At 47.3% G+C, this 20,656-nt stretch overlaps 1 protein-coding gene across 1 annotated transcript in view; it reads right to left on the bottom strand.

Moving 5' to 3' along the window:
* Nucleotides 1-20,656, bottom strand: part of PAX5 (paired box 5) — a 123,836-nt gene that overhangs the window by 13,907 nt on the left and 89,273 nt on the right. Inside the window, exon 8 of the mRNA XM_074533206.1 lies at nt 15,409-15,510. Within this exon, the coding sequence (XP_074389307.1) occupies nt 15,409-15,510 (102 nt within the window). The remainder of the gene's footprint in view (nt 1-15,408; nt 15,511-20,656) is intronic.

Raw genomic sequence — 20,656 nt, 5'->3', positions numbered from 1 at the left:
TACTAGCAGTGCGGGTTATGCAGCTGCAGGTGCTATAACATGAACATCCCTCCAGCCAGAGCTGCTGCAGCCTCTGGTTTCTCCACTAGTGTCCACTGCTGAGCCTTTCTGTTAATCAAGCTCTGCATTTAGGACAATGTGTTGCTCAGCCCTTCCATCTGGCAAGAAATGAACAGAAACCAGGAGAAATGGTATTCAATAAACACAACTGTTTAGGAGACAAGAACAGAAGGTCGGGGACAAAATGCGGAGTTAGCAATATCTTCAACATTCCTTCTGTGGGTTTGGGATAAGTTTAAAAACTATCTGCTGTATTTGTCCCTAGGTTGGTTTTCCACAGAGAAACCCATCTCCCTGTATGTCTATACTCCTGGTGCCTCTACCTTTCCCTTCTGCTGAGGGATCTTACTGTTACTTTTCAAAATTAACATTCTCATGACTTCTATTTGTTTTCTATAGTTTTATTTTGAGGAAGCAATCACATGGGTCATAAATTTCTTCAGCGAATTCCAATAACCGTCATTACCCTGGTAAGCAAAGACATGCTTGGATGCATGGGGAGCAGACGTAAGCACTGCACTGAGCCATGTGTTCACACCCACACATCCCTGGCTGGCTCTGTGAGGCAGCAGCTACCCAAACACAGCCTGGAAATCTGTTACACCAGAGTTCTGCTGGCCACAGGGCCAGCCACTGCCTGAGCTGGAGCAGATAAATCAAAGCAGAAGCTTCTTGTCACCCTGGGCCAACACCACCCCAGAGTTTCATGATCCAGCAGCTCAGGACTGACTTTATCCCACATAAAGTCAGAGGGACAAACAACTGTACGGACCAGGAAAAGGGTCTGGGCTTTCAGCAGAGAACAACAGAATGGTTTTCCCTCAGTAAAATAAACTTTCCTCTCCACATCAAGCCATTGCAGTGGTTTAGGGTGAGAGAGAATGAAGTTTGCAGTCCTGTGTGGGAAGCTGCTGCCTCTGAAGCTCACAGGAGTCACTCCATTAGAAGTTTTCCCCATGAACAGGAGAGCTGGGAAAAACCTTTCAGTTGATACTCCACATCACGTGTAAAAAATGTAATTTCACATCACTAACATATTTTTGATAATTCAGACAAAATACTTCAGTGAGAGTCATGGATTTGGGTTTGGTTGCTTTTTTTTAATCAGTTGTTTTCCAAACAAATATTTTCCTTTTAAATTCAGAGAAATACTAAATACTAAATTTCAAATTGGGGTCAGTGAGGCTAAAAAAAAAAAGAAAACTTAGCCAAAAGTCTCAGTGGTAAACTAACCATACCTTTGAAAGGAAGAAAGAACTTTACCTTTGAAGAAAAGACCACAGTAATTTTTATTGTTGGTTTTTGTTTTGATTGAATCTTGGACTTTCTTCTAACTTCAACTTTCATTAGGAAATAGCAGGACCAGAGCTATACATTGCTCTAATCCAAGAATATCAGCTGCATTTGACCTGGGGGAGTAGCAACGCAGGGCATGCCACAGGCCAGCCACCAGTCATCTGCCAGGTGTTCTGGTCCCTCACCTGCTCTTTGGGCAGAAGTCCCACTGGAGGAAGCAAATGGATCACCCTGTTTTCAGGGTGAAAAACAGGGTGATCCATTTTATGCTTGCCTGCTCTAGACTGAGCAGTATACATGCTGCAGAAGTGCCAAAAAATGGGGCAAAATGCCAAATTACACAGCTCACATGGTACCTGGGCTACCATGGGTCGTGGTGGGAGGAACCTTTAATAAAAAGAAATGTTTCCAAAGGGGGCTGGAAAATGTCATTTTGGAAAACCTCTTTAGTGAGTAGATTCAAAAAAAGGGAGATGCTTTTCAACGCACCTGAGGTCCTCTGCGTCAAAATGGGAAGCTGCTCTGATTGAACCTGCACTTACCTGGCATTGTATCGAGCAATCTATTTATTCTCACAGGAAAGAAGTGAAAAAAGAATTGTAATGGAGAAGTGGAAATGCTTTCTATATGATTAATATCCCACGATCAGCCTTTTTTATTCCAATGATGGAAATGAAAAGAATAGATTTCAGCAGATGAACAGCCCTCACAGATGTTTTTCAAGAAAAACTTTTCTTAGAGAGGACAAAACCTTCACTTGTTGATCTTAAATGAAAAAAACCCTGACAAACAGTGAGTCCTTAGAGCAATAAGCCCTTTACCCATGTTCTTTCAACACAACACGACAAAACTACATCAAATATTTCATCCACCTTTAGCCAAGACAGAGTGTCTGGAGCTGTGATGTGCTGCAACCATCAGGCCAACCTTGAGATACTGGCATTCACAGGATCCTAGGCAGTGCCACTACTCTGTATTAATAATTAGACAGCATTCTGCCTGTAGGAATAACTGCCAGAAAATGTGGCAATAATTGTTAATTACAGGGGCCAGTAGTACAAGCCAGACTCTACTTTGGCTGCTGAGCATCTGCAACATCCTCCTTAAACAAATCTGAACAAACAGAGGAATACTTTTGTTTGTAAGAACTATTTTCTCTCCTAAAAACATGAGGAATAACACACTTTTCTTTTTCCCCAAGAAGCTACAATATATACATTTACATCAATAAATATACAAAACTATACACTTCATGTTCATTTACCTATAGACACTATCACAGCAATCCAGCTGGATGCCCCCTGGAGAAATGCTGGGGGCAAAAACCAGGGTCTGCTCCCACAGGAGGGGGGGTATTGCATACAGAGCCATTGGCAAGGGGACCAGGCATGCTTTTCAGCAGCAAGGGTGCACACACAGAAACACACCCCACATATAAGGACAGACAGACAGACACACACACACTAACAAGACTTGCCAACATGGACACACAGACATGTACATGCTCCTTACACATGCAGGCTTGTAAATCCCTTGGCAAATCTGCTGTAAGTGGATCAATAGATCACTTATAATCATCTCTGGTCCCTCATACACTCACATTCACCAAAAGCACATCCAGCCCATGCCTGTCCCATCTCTCCAAAGTTCCAAGTTGCATCAAGACTGCCAATTAACTTCTAATGAATTTGAATATAATTCTGTGATTACACAGTTTGGCCAGTCTTTCTCCCTTATTTTACCTTTACATTAGCCAACACTGGTCAAAGATGTAATATTTTAACAGTTCAGAGTGGGCTGTCATATTGTAAGAAAACAGTAACATGCAGATTTTTGTAACACTACTGCATTTCCAAGAAGCTGTGAGGCACAGAAATCCCATCAATGACTAATGAGTTGTGGGTTAAGGTGGACGTACCTTGCTGAGAAGTCACTGTAGTATTCTCGACCCGTGCTGCCTGCCATAAAATTTTAATGCTGCTTCTGACATATTTATGAAATACCTCACCTAGTCTTTGCAGGATGACAAAAAGATTTACATCCGCAATTACTGCAAGCACATAGGTTTTGGCTGTGCACTTTAAACTTTTGTACACAAAGGTATTTAACTTTAATACAACAAAGGTAGGTGGTGCCACAGAGCAACCATATTGGAACTGCATTAGGAGAGATTCATTTCGCTATACAGGAGGACAATTGCCCAACTCATCTGAATATAAGATGGCATTACAATTAATTGCAATGAGGGATTTGCCCCTTGCCTCTCAGCTGCCCCTGCAGAGTCATCTCCCCTCTCCACCAGCCACTGGCCTGCAGACTCTTGGGATCCCAGGTGGAGCTAGCATCAGGAAGCTGCCCTGTGGTATCTATCAGTGATAACACGGATACCAAGATCAGCAAGCCACACTTGGCCATGCGCAGAGCCTGCCAGAAATGGGGCTGGGAACACGCTGCTCTTCTGTCTGGTTGCTGCAGCTGCCCACACCAGCCTGTCTCTCCTTAAGCCTGGTTGGTGGGGCTGCTGCAATCCTCTCAAAGCCCCCGTGCACCCTGCACAGAGTACGGGCGAGTGGCAAAAGAAGACATGATGTCAGGTCTTCTTTCTGACACCAGAGACGATGCAAATGAATGCCTAAGTGACAGAAGACAGATAATTTCTCACTTAATTTCCACTGCACTGCTTTGCTTCTACACCACATCCACATTACAGTCATCCGTTCAAGGCAGAGAATAAAATCTTGTCAGTCAATCTCAGATGTCTGGGAATGTGGCAGCTCGGTCCTCTGGCACAACGGATGGGACATTTTGCTGTCAAATGCTTTGTAGCCTACACCATTTCCAAATAATGTCTGCAGCTGCTTAGCCTGACTTGAATCCAGCTGAATCAGCCAAAAATGGCACCAAGGAAGAGAAGACACAGGAGGAGAAGGAAGTCTCCTTCCACACTCAGCAAGTTAATTCTTGAGGGCATCATGATTTGTCATGGTGCATGCCCCAGGGACACGTGGCTCCCAACAGCCCTGCTTACCTTACCAGGACCAGGCTCCTCAGTGCCGCCTGGCATTATTTTTCCCGACTTTAGTAAATGTGCAAGAATCAAAGACAAGCTAGCCTGAGCTAGGATGGCTCCTTTACACTGAAGAAGGCTGGTAAGAGAAAAAGATGGGGCCACACCAACACCCTGTGCCCACACCTTTCACAGACAAAGCAAGCAGGCCTTCTCCCACCTGGGCATTGTGTGTCCCACCATGGAGTCTGTGCACACCTGTCCACATGAGTAAGACATCCCATGTCCAGCCAGCAGTTACTTGTGACAAACTGTTGGTGGGGTAAAGCAGCCAGGACTGACAGGATTTAATGCAACTGCTGCTGAAGGGACATCAAGTCAGTACAAGAGTGCAGCTTTTAGTCTTTTTATGTAGTAATTGAGGAAGTGATATTTAAACTTCCCAGCTTACTCTACAGTCACTGCAGAGCCTTATCCCAAACCTACTGAGGTCATAAGAGACAGATGACTTTTTCTCATCTGAAGTGCGCCAGAGCCATATTTGCTGACAGAAACAAATGAACACATATTTCTTTCTGGAGACTTCTCACTTCCTCTTGCAGACAGTCTCTCTTCTCCTGGCCCAGAACATGCCTCTCGTGAGTAGGAGACACATCCTCAAACTCTCAGCTCCTGCATCCCCTGTCCAGGGGCTCACACCTGCCTCACACAGCTGACCACACAATAGGTTTCCAATACAAACACTGATTCCTACAGATTAATAGCCACTGCTTTTAATTTCAGAGGAACTTTCTGCTGTGGAAAAGGGGCAGTTCTTGGAGCACCTTCCTTCATTTTTACTACAGTATGTCATTTTGATTAAAAGTTCTCACTTGATTTTCTTTCTTTCTGTTACCCCATTTTATTTCCTTTGCACTGCTCACATTACATTGAATTGCACTACAATAACTCTGCAATCTACTGTAATGTCCAAGCATTTTCACTTGTTTTGATAAAGTCTCAAGGAATCCAGAAAATCCTGGGAAGAGAATACTTTATGATCATAGCATTTCAATTTGTGCCATAGGCATAAGTTCTGAGAACTGCAGTTTGCCACACGGCAGATGTTCTATGTTCAGACTGCAGACTGCAGTCCTAACTGCAAGCAAACCCTCTCCAGCAACAATCATAAAGAAGTCAAACCTACCATCTCAGAAAATAAGTCCAGCAAGCAGCAAAAATACTGAATTCGTAAACAACAGCCTGCAGGAAAATGGCTGCTGAGTCCCCTCAAAACCTCTACAGGGGTCATCCTCCCACGGCAGAGGGGAATGTTCAGGGAGCTGGGGATGCTGGGTTCAGGATCTAGTCTGCAGCATTCCCTTGGCCACAGAAATGCTGGAAGCAGGAGGCTTCCATCTCATTACAGGATAACTTCCTGACACCGTGAAGCTGGGCAGATATTGAACCCCTGTCACCCTGGCACACTGCTCAGTGCATACAGAAACCCAGGCTGGGGATGGTGTGTGAGAAGCCCCCTCTGAGACAAGAATCTCAGCAAGGGTCTAACGCTCAGGAGAGAGAAAACACATCATCCCAACCCTCACCACATGGAAGCACTGGACAGCTGGGCCATTGAGCTTGGATGTGATGGGAACACAGACTTTGCTCTCCCATCACCGTTACCAGCTGCCATGCTGTGAGGTACGGCAGAAAAAGAGCAGCTGTGTCACATTCCTGGCCATGGACACAGTGGGCCATGAAGTGCTTTCCACTCTGCTCACTTTGGGGATCTCGGCATTTGCTCACTGTCAAACACAATTTGTCTGGGAACTGCCTGATTGATCTGATAGCTGGTCTGGCTGATTCACACACCCCACATGTAAGGTCATCTGGTGCCCGAGCCACAGCTGGCAACCCTGACAGATGCTGGGCACTTTGCAGGGCTCAAAGCTCCAACAACTTGGTGCTCTCAACCCCGACGCTTTTGTAGTCTCCAGTTTTTTTAAACTCTGTGTGCTGACATAACACAAAGGAGACACAAGCATGAAAAACAGAATGAAATCATAATCTGTGTTGTGTGATCTCACATGGCTGTTTCTCTTCTCTGAGAAACCACACCACATGCAAGGCAGTTGAGTTCAGTCCTGCAAGTCCCGGTCAGCTCCAGCTGTTCCTTCCTTGCTCACAAGCAAGACCTGTGTGAGGTGGTGCCTGAATCATAGAATCACAGAATAACACGATGGTTTGAGTTGGACGGAACCTAAAGTTCATGTAGTCCCAACACCTGCCATGAACTACCCCAGGAACTGTACCATTACACTGTCAGAGATTGCTCCAACCCCTCCAACCTGGCCTTGGACCATGTCCAGGGATGTGACAGCCCACAGCTTCTCTGGGCAACCTGTGCAATGTCTTACCACTGCCATAGCTCTGCTACCCTAATCCAAACTGCAGCTTTCCAAAATCAGAACTACTGTAAGTCTCATGGCTTTCTGATTACACTTTTCTTTTCCTTACCGTGTTTTCACCAAAGGACAGTTGTCTGTAATGAATAAACAAGAGCAAACAGGAGTGGGCCCATGAAATGCAGAGGATGCAGCAGTGTGCCTCAGCCTTGGCATGCCACATGTCCAGAGCTGGACACCAGGCTGTCTCAGCCAGCACACTGGGGATGCATTACCTGGTCAGCCATTGTGAGCGCTATCTTTGAGAGCCAGCAGAACAATGATCTGTTAGTAAACTCTCTGTAAAGCTGTTCCTGCCTTTGCAAAGGAGGATTGCAGTGCCCCTCCACCCTCTACATACAGGGAGAGTGTCCTTAGTGCCCAGAGGGGACCCTGGGAGCTGCCTGGGTAGGGGCGAACCGATCCTGCATAAGGCAAACTCTTAAAATCAGAACCATGTGCCAGGTCCTACACAGCATATTACTGAGCTTTTAACACATCATCTTTAAATTTCCACCTCTAGATATTTTGGGGCAGTTCATTGTAGCAGCCAGCACAAGGGGTCTCAAAATTACTGTATTGTAGAGGACAGAAAAATGTTTAGTAACATTTAGGTTATGTTACTAACATTTAGGTTATGATACTAACCTCCCCTTAAAAGGAAAGAAACAAATCAGCAACAAAAGACTTCATAAATTCTCACTATTGCTTTGATAACCACGATCTTGCTTAAAGGTGGGCAACACATGGGACCTGTAAGACTGAACAATCCTTAACAGAGAGCCATTCCCAGCTGCCACCGGGGTCCCTCTGTGGGTACCTTGGGGAGGGAGTGGTGCCATGGCTCCCTTCTGGGATGCAGGACAGAGCCCTGTGCCACCAGCTGCATGCCCCTCTCTCTCCGCCCATCTTCAGGGACCGTGGGCAGACACTGTGCAGCAGATCCCATCACTGCCCAGCGCACCCTCCTCTGCAGCAATGCTCCCCGAGCTTCGCAGCCACAGACAACCCAGAAGCCTTGGCTAAGGCTCCAGAAGAAATTACCACAAGCCCTGGTTTCCATCCCTCAATACTAAAAAACCCCAACCTCAACACTCTGATCCAAAGAGCAGCTTAACTTGAACACCGGTATCTGAACAGAGCACTCCCCTATGCCAAGGGAGCGCCATTCAGCTCCTGGAGCCCCAAAGCCTGGCACCATCCTGCGCTGGGGAGGGGACAGTTTTGGCATGGAGGTCTGGCTGGAAGCTGCACCCCAGCCCACAGCCCCCCGTGCCACCACTGCTGGCTGACGAGATAGATGGATTTGACTGAAGGCAGCCAAACTGTCACTCAGGAGGTGCCCCCTCGGCACTCTTCTGGCTGCATCTACTGGAGGATGGGCTTGCCTGAGCCCCTCCTGTCAGGGATTTCAAAGGGAACAAGCAGCTGAGTGGGGATCTGACAGCTCGGCCGAATTAGGGCTATTTGCATGCTAATTTCTACCGTGCTTAACTCACTGGCAGACCTAGAGCGAGAGGCAGCCTCTGCATGTTTGGAACAATGCTTGACTGATCTAGCTGCGTTAACGAGCAAATTATGGTAATTTTGTTATTACAAATGCATAGAAATTTCCAAAGAGTAGAGCAATACAATATGTTTTCTCTCCTCCTTCTCACTCCTAAATACAGACCTCTTTGTTTATACACACTTCACCTTGCTTACTTATGTTTAGATATGCACAATGTCTTACCTCGACAGGAGGAGGCACAAACTATGGACAGAGCAGAGAGGGCCAGCAAAGCAGAGTGGTCTGCCTTTGCCATGTGTGGGACACTGGGGACCACATCCTCAGCTGGAGTAAAGAGCAGAGAGCCTAACTGACCCCAGGTGAGGATTGCTCTGCAAGGGGAAAGCGGATCAGTACATCCAAAGGCTGTAGGCTTTCCAGCATTTCATCTTCCTGCCCTCTTCAGCATAATTTCTAAGTTAATTCAATGAAATAATATTTGACAACATCATATTGAAAACAATATAGATTTTATCTATATTCAGTGCAAGCACAGTAATTACATTCCTGACAGATGAGAACCAAAACGTATCTCTAGACCTCCAAAATTCTGGCAAATCCTCATGCAAAATGTACACAAGCAGAGTATAAACATATACCATTTACCTGACTGTTTCATTATTAATTAAGGGAATAATTTATCAGCTGGTATGCGATTTGCCCCAAGATACTTGTGATGGCACATTGCATACTCCATCATAGGTGACGACACTTCTCTGGGATTTCTTTCCCAAAACTACAAAAGGGTGGGGAGACACTTCTGTGAAATAGCCTCAGACTTGGGGAAAAATGTAAAAAGTTGCTTAACCAGAGAAAGCCACATCAGCACTTCTGCCCCTTGGTAGCAGGCCTTCTGACTGTGGCATTGGAGCCTTGGATATTTTTGTGAGCATCTGCAGGGGCTGAAGTTGTCTTAGAGATGCACCAGGGGACATCTGGGTTTGGGTTTGAGCTGCATGAACTCTAAAAAGGTACAGTGGCTATAACCCAAACACACAAATACTTATCCCAGTCACAGCAGCAGCATGGAGCAGGTGGAAACAATGGCACGCTTGGGCATCACTTCTAAGCTCTGAGGAGATAACTTGCAAACTTTCTGCTTCAGCAAAGAATTGTTAAGGTTTATTCCTCATTTGCTTCAGGTCCATCTAACACAAGGGGCCAGAATCTCCTTTTACTCTCACTGGCCAGAACAATGTCAGTGTTCAAGTAACCAAGCAGTTCCAGCATTATGCTGGACAGCAGAAGAGGACCTGGTTCTCTGATGCCCTCTGACATCCCACATACTGCAATTTGGTTCTCTGCCCCTGGTTTTAGGCATTTTATCTCTCACCTGCTTCTCATTTCTTTCCTAAATATTGTCACGAGATTACAACATGGTGTTGCCAAACTTTGGCAAAGGTAGAGCCAGATCAAAAATAACTAAAAAACACAGCTTAAAAAACCCTAAAAATAGTTTAAAAATAACTAAAAAAACTATGAATAAAGTCTTCAGTGTGCCAGTGGATCCAAATTCCAGCAGTCTCTACAGACTGGATCCTGACAGTCCCTCTCATCCAAATGTCTGCCCCCTAGCCCTCCAGGACACAAGGCTGGCATTCTGGCCCCACGCACCCCTTGCTGCAGGCTGGGTGCCAGTGGACTGAGGAAGGAAATTATCCCTTGCAGACTCAGTGTGAGGAACAGCCCAAACAGGAAGAAGTCAACACAGCCTTACTGCTCCTCAGCCTCAATACCTGCCATTCACAATTAAAAAATGCATTTGAAAGCCACGTGTCTTGTTTGCAACATCATCTCCTTCCCCTTCACACGTTAGAGTAAGCGTCTTCTCCTAGATAAAAGATTGCTAATGACAGCATTGCTATTTTTTATGCCTTTCTTTTCAAAGCCCAGTTTTGAATGTCAGTGTTTTCAGGTCCCTTTAGTCGGGTAATTGCACATAGACTTCTTATAAAGGAAATTCATTTGTTCAGGGTCACTGCATGGTTTTTCATTAAAAACAAATTACTGGTGTTCAGAAAGGACATCTGGGTTTCAAGAGTCCCATTAATGACTATATTCTCAGCATCACTATTCTGGAGAATCTACCCTTTCCTGTCACCCAGTATGCAGAGCCTGCCAAGAGAGGAGGGGAGGGGTGAACAGCAGCCCTGGGGAGAGGAAAAGGGGTGGCAGAGCAGGGGCTTCAACCCTGGAGTTGTGAAGAAGGAATGGAGGAAGGAGACAGAAACTGAGGGGAAACAGGGGTTGCTGTCCCAGCACTTCTAACTGGGACAAGAACCGGAATAAGGATTTAAGCAAGTTATCATGGCTACTTGCATATTACCAGTGTTCAGCTCAGCTGCAGCATCATAGGCATGATGGCAAGGGCACACACACGCTGGTGAACACAGGTGTGGTTTGTGCAAACCCCCGTCACAGCAATGAAATTGCTGCAAGCCCCTGTGCCCCAGTGCTGTCAGGACTCAAATGGGGCGCAGCTTCTGGGATGGGCTGCTTGGAGCAGGCACACACACTGTAGCTCTTGCACCAGCCCTCGTGTTTCCCCTCTGTACCCTTGCTGATGGCCACCATCTACCCCACACATGGAGGAACACTGACTTTCAGATACATCTTGGGAGTAGACCCACGGACACAATTAGTGATCTGTGAAGAAAGAGAGACCTGAGCCGGTGCTGGAAACAAGTTGGTGGTTAGTGAAGCTACAAAGGTTCAAGCAGCACTGGTCCCTGTCACCATGCCAGCTCCAATCAGCAGGACAGTAGAGTCCATGAAGGAGAACTAACAGCACTGGAGAGAAAGCCCAGCCTTCCAGAGGTGAGGGAGATGTGGCAATTGTATGGTCTCTGTGACCAGCCAACAGCTGCTTCAGAAGCTGTGCTTCATTCAAACACTTCACCCCAGGAAAGGGCTCTGAGGCCCCCACATTGGCCACAGAGTAAACCCCCTGGAAATATTGCATTTCCTAGTGTGCTTCTGCTGAGCTCCCAAAGTGAGATCTGAGGCAGTGAAAGGAGCAGAGGAGGCAGAAACTGCAAGCAGAAGATAGCACCATCTCCATCCAAAGAAGAAAACAGCCCCAGGACCATATCTCTGTAGTGGAGCAAGCACTGCCAGGTGGCACAAGGCTTCATGTTGTAAGAACATGACTGGGTGGAGAAGATGCAGTTTGCTCCAGCCTGCTCTTCCCCAGAGATTTTCCTCCAGAAAGGAAAAGCTGCTGGGAAAACACTGCTCCATGTTTCCAAAGCAACAGCACCTTAGGGGCACAGTCACAATGTGAACAAATAGTAACCACACTACCAGATTATTTGGGATAATTTCTGCATACAGCATCTTAGTAACCTGTGGGATCCTGTGCCCCAAGATGATGCTGAGGGCATGGATCTTGTAGGAACCAACAGTGGATTAAAGCTTTAAACAGATAATGAAAATAGACAGAGAGCTGCACTAGACAAAATTAACATTTACCAGGAATATAAACTTCCATGTTCAAGGCATCAGCCACCAGAAAATGAGGGTTCAAGAGAAGTATTCATTCTGTGCAAGGTGCTCCAGGCACTTCTATGTCCCCTTTCCCAGGCGAGATTGGTGGCTGTTCCTGGGATCCTGTGGCTTCCCATGACATACCACACGATAGAGTCAATGTTGATGCCTGCTCCCAGCATGTCCAGGAGCAGCAATAGTCACCAATCTTATGCTGGATCTACCCACCTTCCTCCCATCATTAATAGTCTCCCAGAGGAAAAAGTGAGTCAGGCGCGGGGCATGGAGCACAGGCAAACAGGATGCCAAGCCAGGGGCTGGAAGAAGGTTCCACTCTGCACTGCTGCAGAGTGAGACCATGGTCACAGGATGGAAGAGGAATGTGCAAAGTGATTTTTCCCAGTCTCTGGGTAGACATTAGGATCTTCCCTACAACAGAAAAGATGTCTATAGGGCTCCCTCCAGCCTCAAAGTGGGATTCATGGTTCAGTCATTTAAGGGTAACAAGAGCAAAAGTGTTTCTTGTGTGTGGACTGCTGGCACCATTCCTTTACAGAGAGGGGCCTGATCTCCATCCCCAAACAGCTTCCTGACTCCATCCCTACTCACAGTATCAGGCAGAAGCATATGAATTTCTGCAGCACATTTCCAGCAGTGCCTCAGTTGAAACACTGAGTCATGGAAAGACCAGTCATTTCAAGATGGAAAGGTCTTCTGGAAGTCTCAATACTATTCTCAGTGCAGGATCAGCAATAAGGCCAGGGCAGAATACTCAGGGCTTCACCCACCATGGCCTTGAAAATCCTCAAGCATGGAGACTGCACAACCTCTCAGCAACCTGTTCCACCACTGGGCTCGTCTCCTGGGGGAAAAGTTTGGAGACTTTTGTCATGTCCAGTTGCATCTTGCTTGTTTTGAGTTCTACCAGTTATTTATTTGTGTTAAGGGGGCTCAAACCAGAACTATTTCCATTGTGGGTCCATAAGTTCCAGGTGAGGGGGGATAATTTCTTCTCTCCAGCTCCTGCACAGGACAATGCCGACCAGTCTCACAAGCAGTGCAGATAACAGACTGATGCTCAGCTCTCAGTCTGCCTCATCCCTGTAGCCCCTCCAGGAACTAAACAGTCTTCAGCCTGTAGCAAAGCGCTCCTTGTCCCGGTGCAGGATGATTTGGCTTGTCCTTGCTGGGTTTCCTGCTCCTCCCCAGCCTGTCTATGTGCCTCCACTTCACTGCTCTGCTCTAGAGCCTGCTGATAGCCTCGTGCAGGTCGGCAGCCTCTGAACACTTGATAAGATGGGCTCTCTTCTGTCTGTGGATGAAGCTGTGAACCAAGAGAGACCTCCAGCGGTACCCTGCAGTTCCATGCATGGTACCAGCACCCACCTGGAGTGTGCCATTGGGCACTGCCTCTGAGCTTGACCGCCCAGCCTGCTGTTTTCCACCTACATGACCCCACCGTGGCATTTCACTTGCACCCTGTGGCATCAGAGCACTGTGGGTGCTGGCACCTCAGCACAGCTCAGACAGCTCCCCTCCAGTCAATTCCACAGGGTGACAGCCACCAAAAGGCAGGAGAGGCTTGCAGGGCCAGTGGCCTGCAGAGGAAACACATTCATGGGAGCCTCGAACAATGCCAGCTGTCAGTCCCTAAAGCTCCAGACTGAAATCAAACCACGTGTTTGCTTGTTTGGTTCCTTCAGAGAAAAGCATTTGAATAGTTTATTCTTTGCCATAGCAGACAACCCACATAAAAATGGAAATTCACTGCTGATATGCAAGTCCCCTTGTTTTGCAGGAGAGAAAGGAGGAAATGTGAAATTTTGAGCATGTGTTTGAACAAGTCATGGAGATGCAGCAGAAACAGGCTCCTATGTACCTCCTAGCCTGTGGGAGAGATAAGGAAGGACCTGGGTCTGGCAGGAGGCAAAAGTGCTCCTGCTAGGATGAGCTGTGATGGGGGCTGGAGAAAAGACAAGGACAGAACATGAAGCTGAATCCACACATCTTGCAATTGCAAGGGAGTGTGAAGGTCTCCTGTGTCCCACAGGCAAGCTGCAGACCCAGCAGCTGTGGTACACCCAGCGTGGCCAGGCCTGGCTTTACTCACATCAGCAGGGGCAATGGCAGCAGCAACAAGCATGCAACAGAACACTGCGTATGTGTTATCATGTATACATTTTTCCCATGTCTCTAACCACTTAACTCACACAATTGCTTAATTACAAGCAGAAATTCATGGCTAATGATTAAAAATCTTATCAAGGAAGCACATTTCTAGCCAAGGCTCCAAAAACTAGAAAAAGGCAGGTCATGAGATGAATTCCTGAGAGCCAGCAGAACAAACACATACCTGTGCTTGGGCATGAGAATTTGGCCATTTTGGAACAAGCAGAGACGTGCCAATGGCAGCAGACTGTGTCTGTCACCTGCCGTACTGTCAGCCCCTCAGGGACTGTGGTGCTCACCCTAGCAAGGCTCTAAAACTGGTCCTGCAAAGGACAGGAGTCAAAGAAGGATTGAGAAGGCATTTTGGATGCTAGTTAGCAAATTCTCACTTAAATGAGACGGAGAACCTACAGGAATTGCAGCTGACCTTCACACTAGCTGGAGCAGAAGGTTGTTATTAAAGGAACCAGTGAGAGGAACAGTGCAGTTATTCAATATAATGGGTCACACAAGCCTATATGTAGTTAAAAATAAAATCTATTACCTGGGAAAATCAGCTCAGATGACTCTACATCACTGAACCTATACTGCACCTCCTCTGGCTGAGCACCATTAAGCCCCACATCCTGCCGCTCTGCCAACCCACCCTAGCAGGTGCTCCCAAAGAACTGGTAACTGCCCAGAAAGGACAGGAGTGCTGCTGCCCCACCATTCCTTGCTGCCAGTGCTCAGAAGTCACCGTCCTACTCTGAACTGAGTGTGGATCTGCAGCCAGCAGTGCTAGAGGATGGCATCAGTGATGTGACATACCTGCAGAACCTGCTCTGCCCACCCCAGGCACCTGCACAGCGGCTGCTTCTGCTGCCACACAGGCAAGCAGGAGCCAGCAGCTGGCTCATGCAGCAGTAGCCGTAGCAGCTGCTGGCATTTCTGACTGCAAGGTTCCAAAATGAGAAGGAAACTACAGAAGGAGAGTGTCCTGGGAACAACCTGGTGTCCCCATCAGTCCGGTTTGCATGGAGGAAGTCTGAGGTCAGGACATGTCCAGCCCCCAATGGCCTCACCAGTGGGGCAGCACAGAGGGACAGTGCTGGGAGAAGCCTGGCAAGGTAGAGCAAAGCCTGAGTCAGGTGAGCAGAGCCTGGCACAGCCCAATATGCAGCAATCTCCACAGAAGGGACGCTGGAGCTCCTTCAGCATTGCAGTGCCAACACTTTGCCTTGGCACTCTGCAGGTTATGCAGCCTCCTGTGCTGGGGAGCCTGGTCCTCCTTCACTCAGGATCACTCCACACCTACCCTTCGGCACTGCGCCTTCTACCTCAGCACACAACATTTACCGCACACAGCATTTCTCTCCTGAAATACTGTTTGTTTGCCTTTTACATTTCCTTTCTCCCCTACTCTGAAGACTCACCAGGCACCATTCCTGTCAGTGCTGGAGCGGAGTAGCTGCCCTGTCCAGCAGGAGGGACGTGTGGAGGGTATCCTGGGAGGGTTGTACTTGCCAGCTCACGACCTGAGGAATCAAACCAACAAATCACCACGTGAGCATTGCGACAAGCAGACATGGTTTTACATCTCCCCAAACACCCAGAACACAGCCATGCATTTGTCATCTGCTCTGTGAGGACCAGCGTGGGATTTCCAGCCTGGCAGGGAGGGCAGGCACAGTTTTGTTTTCTCTATAAGCTGCCACAAAGCTCCAATGAAGTGCAAGACTGGAAGGTGAAGAGCAGAGTTCTGCAGGGAGAGGAACACACCCGCTTGAACTCCAGCAGCTCACCCCTACTCCCAAATTCCTCTAAAGCTTAGATTTGTAAATTCAAAAGCAGTGAAATGGGAAATAACACAGATCTTAATGACATTTTGCCAGAAAACTCCCTAGAAAATCACATGCAAAGGCTGAGACTGTTTGAGATCTAAATACAATGCAGGGCATTTTTTTATCTCATGTTAAAGAAAAAAAAGGAGCAAACACAAGGCATTGAGACATGAAGATGGTTTAAAATATAGTTTAACACAGTGCCAGAGGAAGAGTTTAGATTTACACACAGAGCCTGATGCACTGCTCTTTCCTTAGCCACAGAAATGTGGGTTTTAGTCAAGTACCCACAGTACTTCCATGGAAATAACCCCACAGAAGCAGGAAGTGGGATGTCTTCCATCTCTCTCTGCCTCTGGACCAGGGGTCTGGGCTACCCTCTCTTCCTTCACCCTCTCCCAGACACATTTCCTATCACCTTTGAGGACATGTGTCTGACTTTTTTCAGGTCTCCAGAGCTTGGAGAGATTGAAACTGAACATTTTTACAAAAGCCAAAACAATTCCTTTTAAAGTGTTTTTGGGGTGGTTTTTTTTTTTTTTTTTTGGTTTTTTTTTTGGTCGGTTTTTTTTTTTTTTTTGGTAAAGATTTTGAGCCCTAAATTCATTTTGATCTAAAACTAAAACTTAAAAATCTTCCTTTTTTGGTATCTTTAAAGAAATGAGACTTCATCTGATGAGACAAGAGACAGGTACACAAGTAATTGCAAATTGTGGGTCACAATCTCTGGGTCATGGCCACAAAGACTGCCTCCCCCTACCCTCAGATGAAGGGGTACATGCCAAAACTCTAGCATCGCTGCAGTGATCTCTTAGCACATGCCCCACTTTCCTTCACACTCACTATCTGCAAATCAGGATGCAAGCTGTTCCTCTCAGGCCCTTCCTACAGAATATTTATGGTGCATTCACATCCTAAAAGAATTTAAGGTTCAAAACAATTGATTAATTTGTTCTCCAGTGCTAGGGAGAAGTCCCGTCCCTTACGGATGGGCATAATGAATTCTAATTATTCAATGCAGGCAGAAAATGGTAATTTTAGATTAAAATGTTCTCCCCTCATCACTGCCCTGCTTCCTTCTCTCCCACACAAAATTAAATGCTTTATGTCACCTCTACAGTCTGGAGAATACAAAAGTATCTGCAGTCTACATGAAGTCAGTCTCAGAAGCTAAGTTCACTGCCAGAGCTAGCAGGGACTCAGCTAACAGCTGTCTCTAACACAGACTGAACATCTCACAGGCTGACTACTGCCATCTAGGAGCCCTCCAGAGACCCAGGAGGGACAGCAGGGCTCCTCCCTTCCTTGGCTGTATGGTGTCACTACAGAAACAACACGTCTGCTCCCAAAGGTGCCTTGACCTGCGGGCAAGCTCCCCCTCCCAAACTGCCCCACACCGACAGCACCCCGCTCCTCACTTTCCATAGCTATCCTAAAAACCTCGACGTTTACTTCGGTGCTTTGAAATATTACAAATAATTCACTTTCTCCAAACCACTGCCACACCCAGAATGACCAGGATCACTGTCAACTGAGCAACACAGCCATCACAAACAACAGTATAACAAGTAGGACCTCTGCTCCTCAGTCAGTACAGAAATATCACCCATGATCTATTCCACAGGCTTGGGCTGGTTTCCACTACATCCCATTTCCAAATGCAATGTTCTGTCATGTGTCAACAAACCTTCCTTGCAGGGTTCCCACAGCCAGGTCTCAGGCAGAGCCTGAGGGGGCTGAGGGGGCTGGCCAAAGGTGGCCAAGGGCATAGCTGCAAGGGCTGCAATCCAACCTCATCCTGGCGATTCCATCCAATTTGCTTTCACCAGAAAGAAAGACAAGAGCCATCCCATTCTCTACGAGATTTCCCCGCCCCGGGCTGGCAAGCTTCAACTGCACTAAAACAATTGATTTAAGAGAAAAACACTAATCCACCTAGTACAAAGAGAGATTAAGAAGCAGCCTCTGCTCCAGGCTGTTCTGCCATTCTCATACAGGTAAAGCACTCAAGAGGAAATTAATATCTGCATTTTAGCAGTGGGCCACACAGACATAGGAACCTAGGTCACTTCAAGACATATTTTTTCCTGAATGTCTTTGTCCTGTGCAGAGTTAAAGATGGGGCAGAAGCATCTTTGGGCAGAGCTGCCTCCTTGCCTTGCTGTGCTGGTATTGTGCAGGACAGAGCAGCTCAGCTGCCAGCTGCAGCCTATAGAGAAGCTCAGCTAGAGCAGAGCCTAGCAGGATTTTCCAAGGTAAACAACAACCTTTTTCTAACAACAATTTAAAGCTCCAAGTACCAAAACACCTTTCTGAGTCTGTCCTACAGTGGCCTCCTCATGGAGAGGCCGGTAGCCCCAGGAGCATTGGTACCTTCAGTGGTATCTGCTGACCTGAAACTGGCACACCTCCATGACAGGAGGAGCACACAGCAGCTCTAGTGCCCATTCAGCCTGGACCCTACCATCTCCTTTACTGCAGCACCTCCTCCAGACTGCTTCACCAGGCTCCTTCAGGTCCTGGTGAACATCTCCAAGGCAATGCTGGCCCAACACTCATCTGAACTCCAGAGAGAAAATGTCTTAGGGGGAGCACAAGTGTTGTCATTGTGGAGAGAGGAGCAAACACCTCTGCTGTGGACACGCCTGCACATGTCAAAGGCTCTGCACACAGAAGATAGTCAACATCAACAGACAAGAATGTCCATCCCTCCATTCACTAGGAGCCGGCAACACCCACAATGAAAACAAATTATCATTTTGCAGAGAAAGTGTTAATAAGTAATTTTCTTCCATAAAAGAAATTTTGCCACCAGCTACAAGAGAGCTCAGCAGCAACCCCTGCACAGATGAAGCAAGCAGCGTTTGGGCATCAGCAAATGTCCCTGCTGCAGGACAAAGGCGCTGGGGCAGAGCAGCCTGCAGCAGCAAAGGGCTCTCCTCCCTCCAAACCACAGGGGAAAAAAGGGAGCAGTTTAGAAGCATTCCTCAATCCATCTACCTTCTCAAAAAAAAAAAAAATCAAAAGGCGGCAAAGAGTGTTTCCAAGTGTGTCTTTGTACACTACTTTGTGTAAACGTGAATCCAATTAACTTCAGATTTAACTACTAATGAAATTATCTCATTTTGCTATCAGCTCAGCTCTCATCCATGGCAGTAATTAACCACTGGGGGTTGTCACTCCCAGACACATGACACAAGGACTCCCCCAAGCTCAGGTGCTTCAAACCCGTGCAGAATTCATTACCCTGACAGTGTGAAAACCCTTCACTTTCAATACCACAGGGCACCAATGCATTTTTTTCCCTTTATCTAACAGATTGTCAGTAACAGTATGAAAGAAATGAGCCCACTGGACATGTAATTAATTACAGCAAAGGATACATCAGAAAATGTATGGGGTTCAGGTGGTGGAAGGGGGCTCACAGAGCCCCTTTGCCACTGTCTCACAACAACCACCAGCAGGGCTGGTGATTTTCCTTTCCACGACGCACCATGGTCTGCACTGAGGGAAGCCAGGCCTTTGCCCCTGCCCCGTGCTCACAGCAGGTGTGTGATTGCCACCAGCTCAGGAGCATGGTCAAGACTGAGGCAGCACTTTGGGTTAATGGGGTAATGCCACCTCCTCAGAGTCAGAGGTTCAACACCAAGAGAAAGTCAGCCCAGCAGTGTCGGGAATCCTCCCATGCTCTTTGCAGGTACCATTACAAGACATCAGACCACGTGAAATGGTCACCCAAGGTAGCACACACCCCTGTCTGAATTACACAAGGTGCCACCCAGCAGAGACCAGCACTGCCCTAGGCTCCACCTCAGGCACCCCTGCCCAAACCAGATCCCCCAGAGACCTGTCCACAGCACAGATCAGAGTCCTCCCTCCCAGATCTGCACAGAGCCTGCTGCCTCACCTGACTCTTGGTGTCTTTCCAGAAAACTATTCTTAAAGATGCAGGTTTGCACTAGGCAAACTGGCAATGCAGAGATGCCACCACACCACCCCACAGAGTTGTCCAATGAGCTGGGCAGGTGCTTCCAAGCACCACCCCATTCAATGTGGGCTTCTACAGCTCCTTGCCTGGCAGCCTCTGTGTGCAAGAATCCTTATGCTGGCTTCGTGCAGGGATGCCACTGAATTGATAAACTACTTCCAGAAGGCTTCCCAGATGGATTAGCTTGGCTTTAGACTGTGCTGTCTTCAAAATGACCTTGCATGGTCTCTAAGAGTCCTCAGTGTGGTGGGAGGAGGAGGGCACCCCCGCTGTGGCCATGTTCCTGGTCCTCCCTCGTCCGGTGCCTTCAAACATTGCACTGGTGCTGCTCTGCTGTAGGACCCCAGAGAGCTGCTGGCCCCGGGTGCCTGCACATGCTGCTCTCTCTCTGGTGGGCTTTGGCGGCCGTCCTGCCATAGCAGGCACCTGCTACCCCAGGTATGAAGAAGCTGTGGTGCTTTACAGGAATGGAAGTCAAAGAAAAAGTAATTGGCAGAGATACTTTTTAGGTACCACTTCATCTCTGGGCAGCAAGTCCAAATTTCTAACCTATTTCAGTGAAACTGATTACCAACACTGACTTTTATTCTGAAAAATCTGGTTCCCACTTATAAAAGCTCTTTTTCTTCTGCCCAATGAAGAACTTGATCATGCTAACCTGCTTGTTTCAGCTGTTACCACAAAGAAAACGTCTTGGTCAAATGCACAAGGCTGTCATCAGGAAGAGACCTGATGAGTTCCATCAATTGGCTCTTGATCCCTCTGCCACCTGGGGATGTGTGTGTGTCACCAGGGTGTGCCCAGGGCAGCAGCATGGGGCACTGCAGTACCCAAACAAGAGAAAAGCATGTC

This window comes from Zonotrichia albicollis, chromosome Z (assembly GCF_047830755.1).
Source record: "Zonotrichia albicollis isolate bZonAlb1 chromosome Z, bZonAlb1.hap1, whole genome shotgun sequence".
In the NCBI taxonomy this organism is placed as follows: Eukaryota; Metazoa; Chordata; class Aves; order Passeriformes; family Passerellidae; genus Zonotrichia; species Zonotrichia albicollis.
Note: the sequence above shows the minus strand (reverse complement) of the source record. Positions and strands in the feature narration are given on the sequence as shown.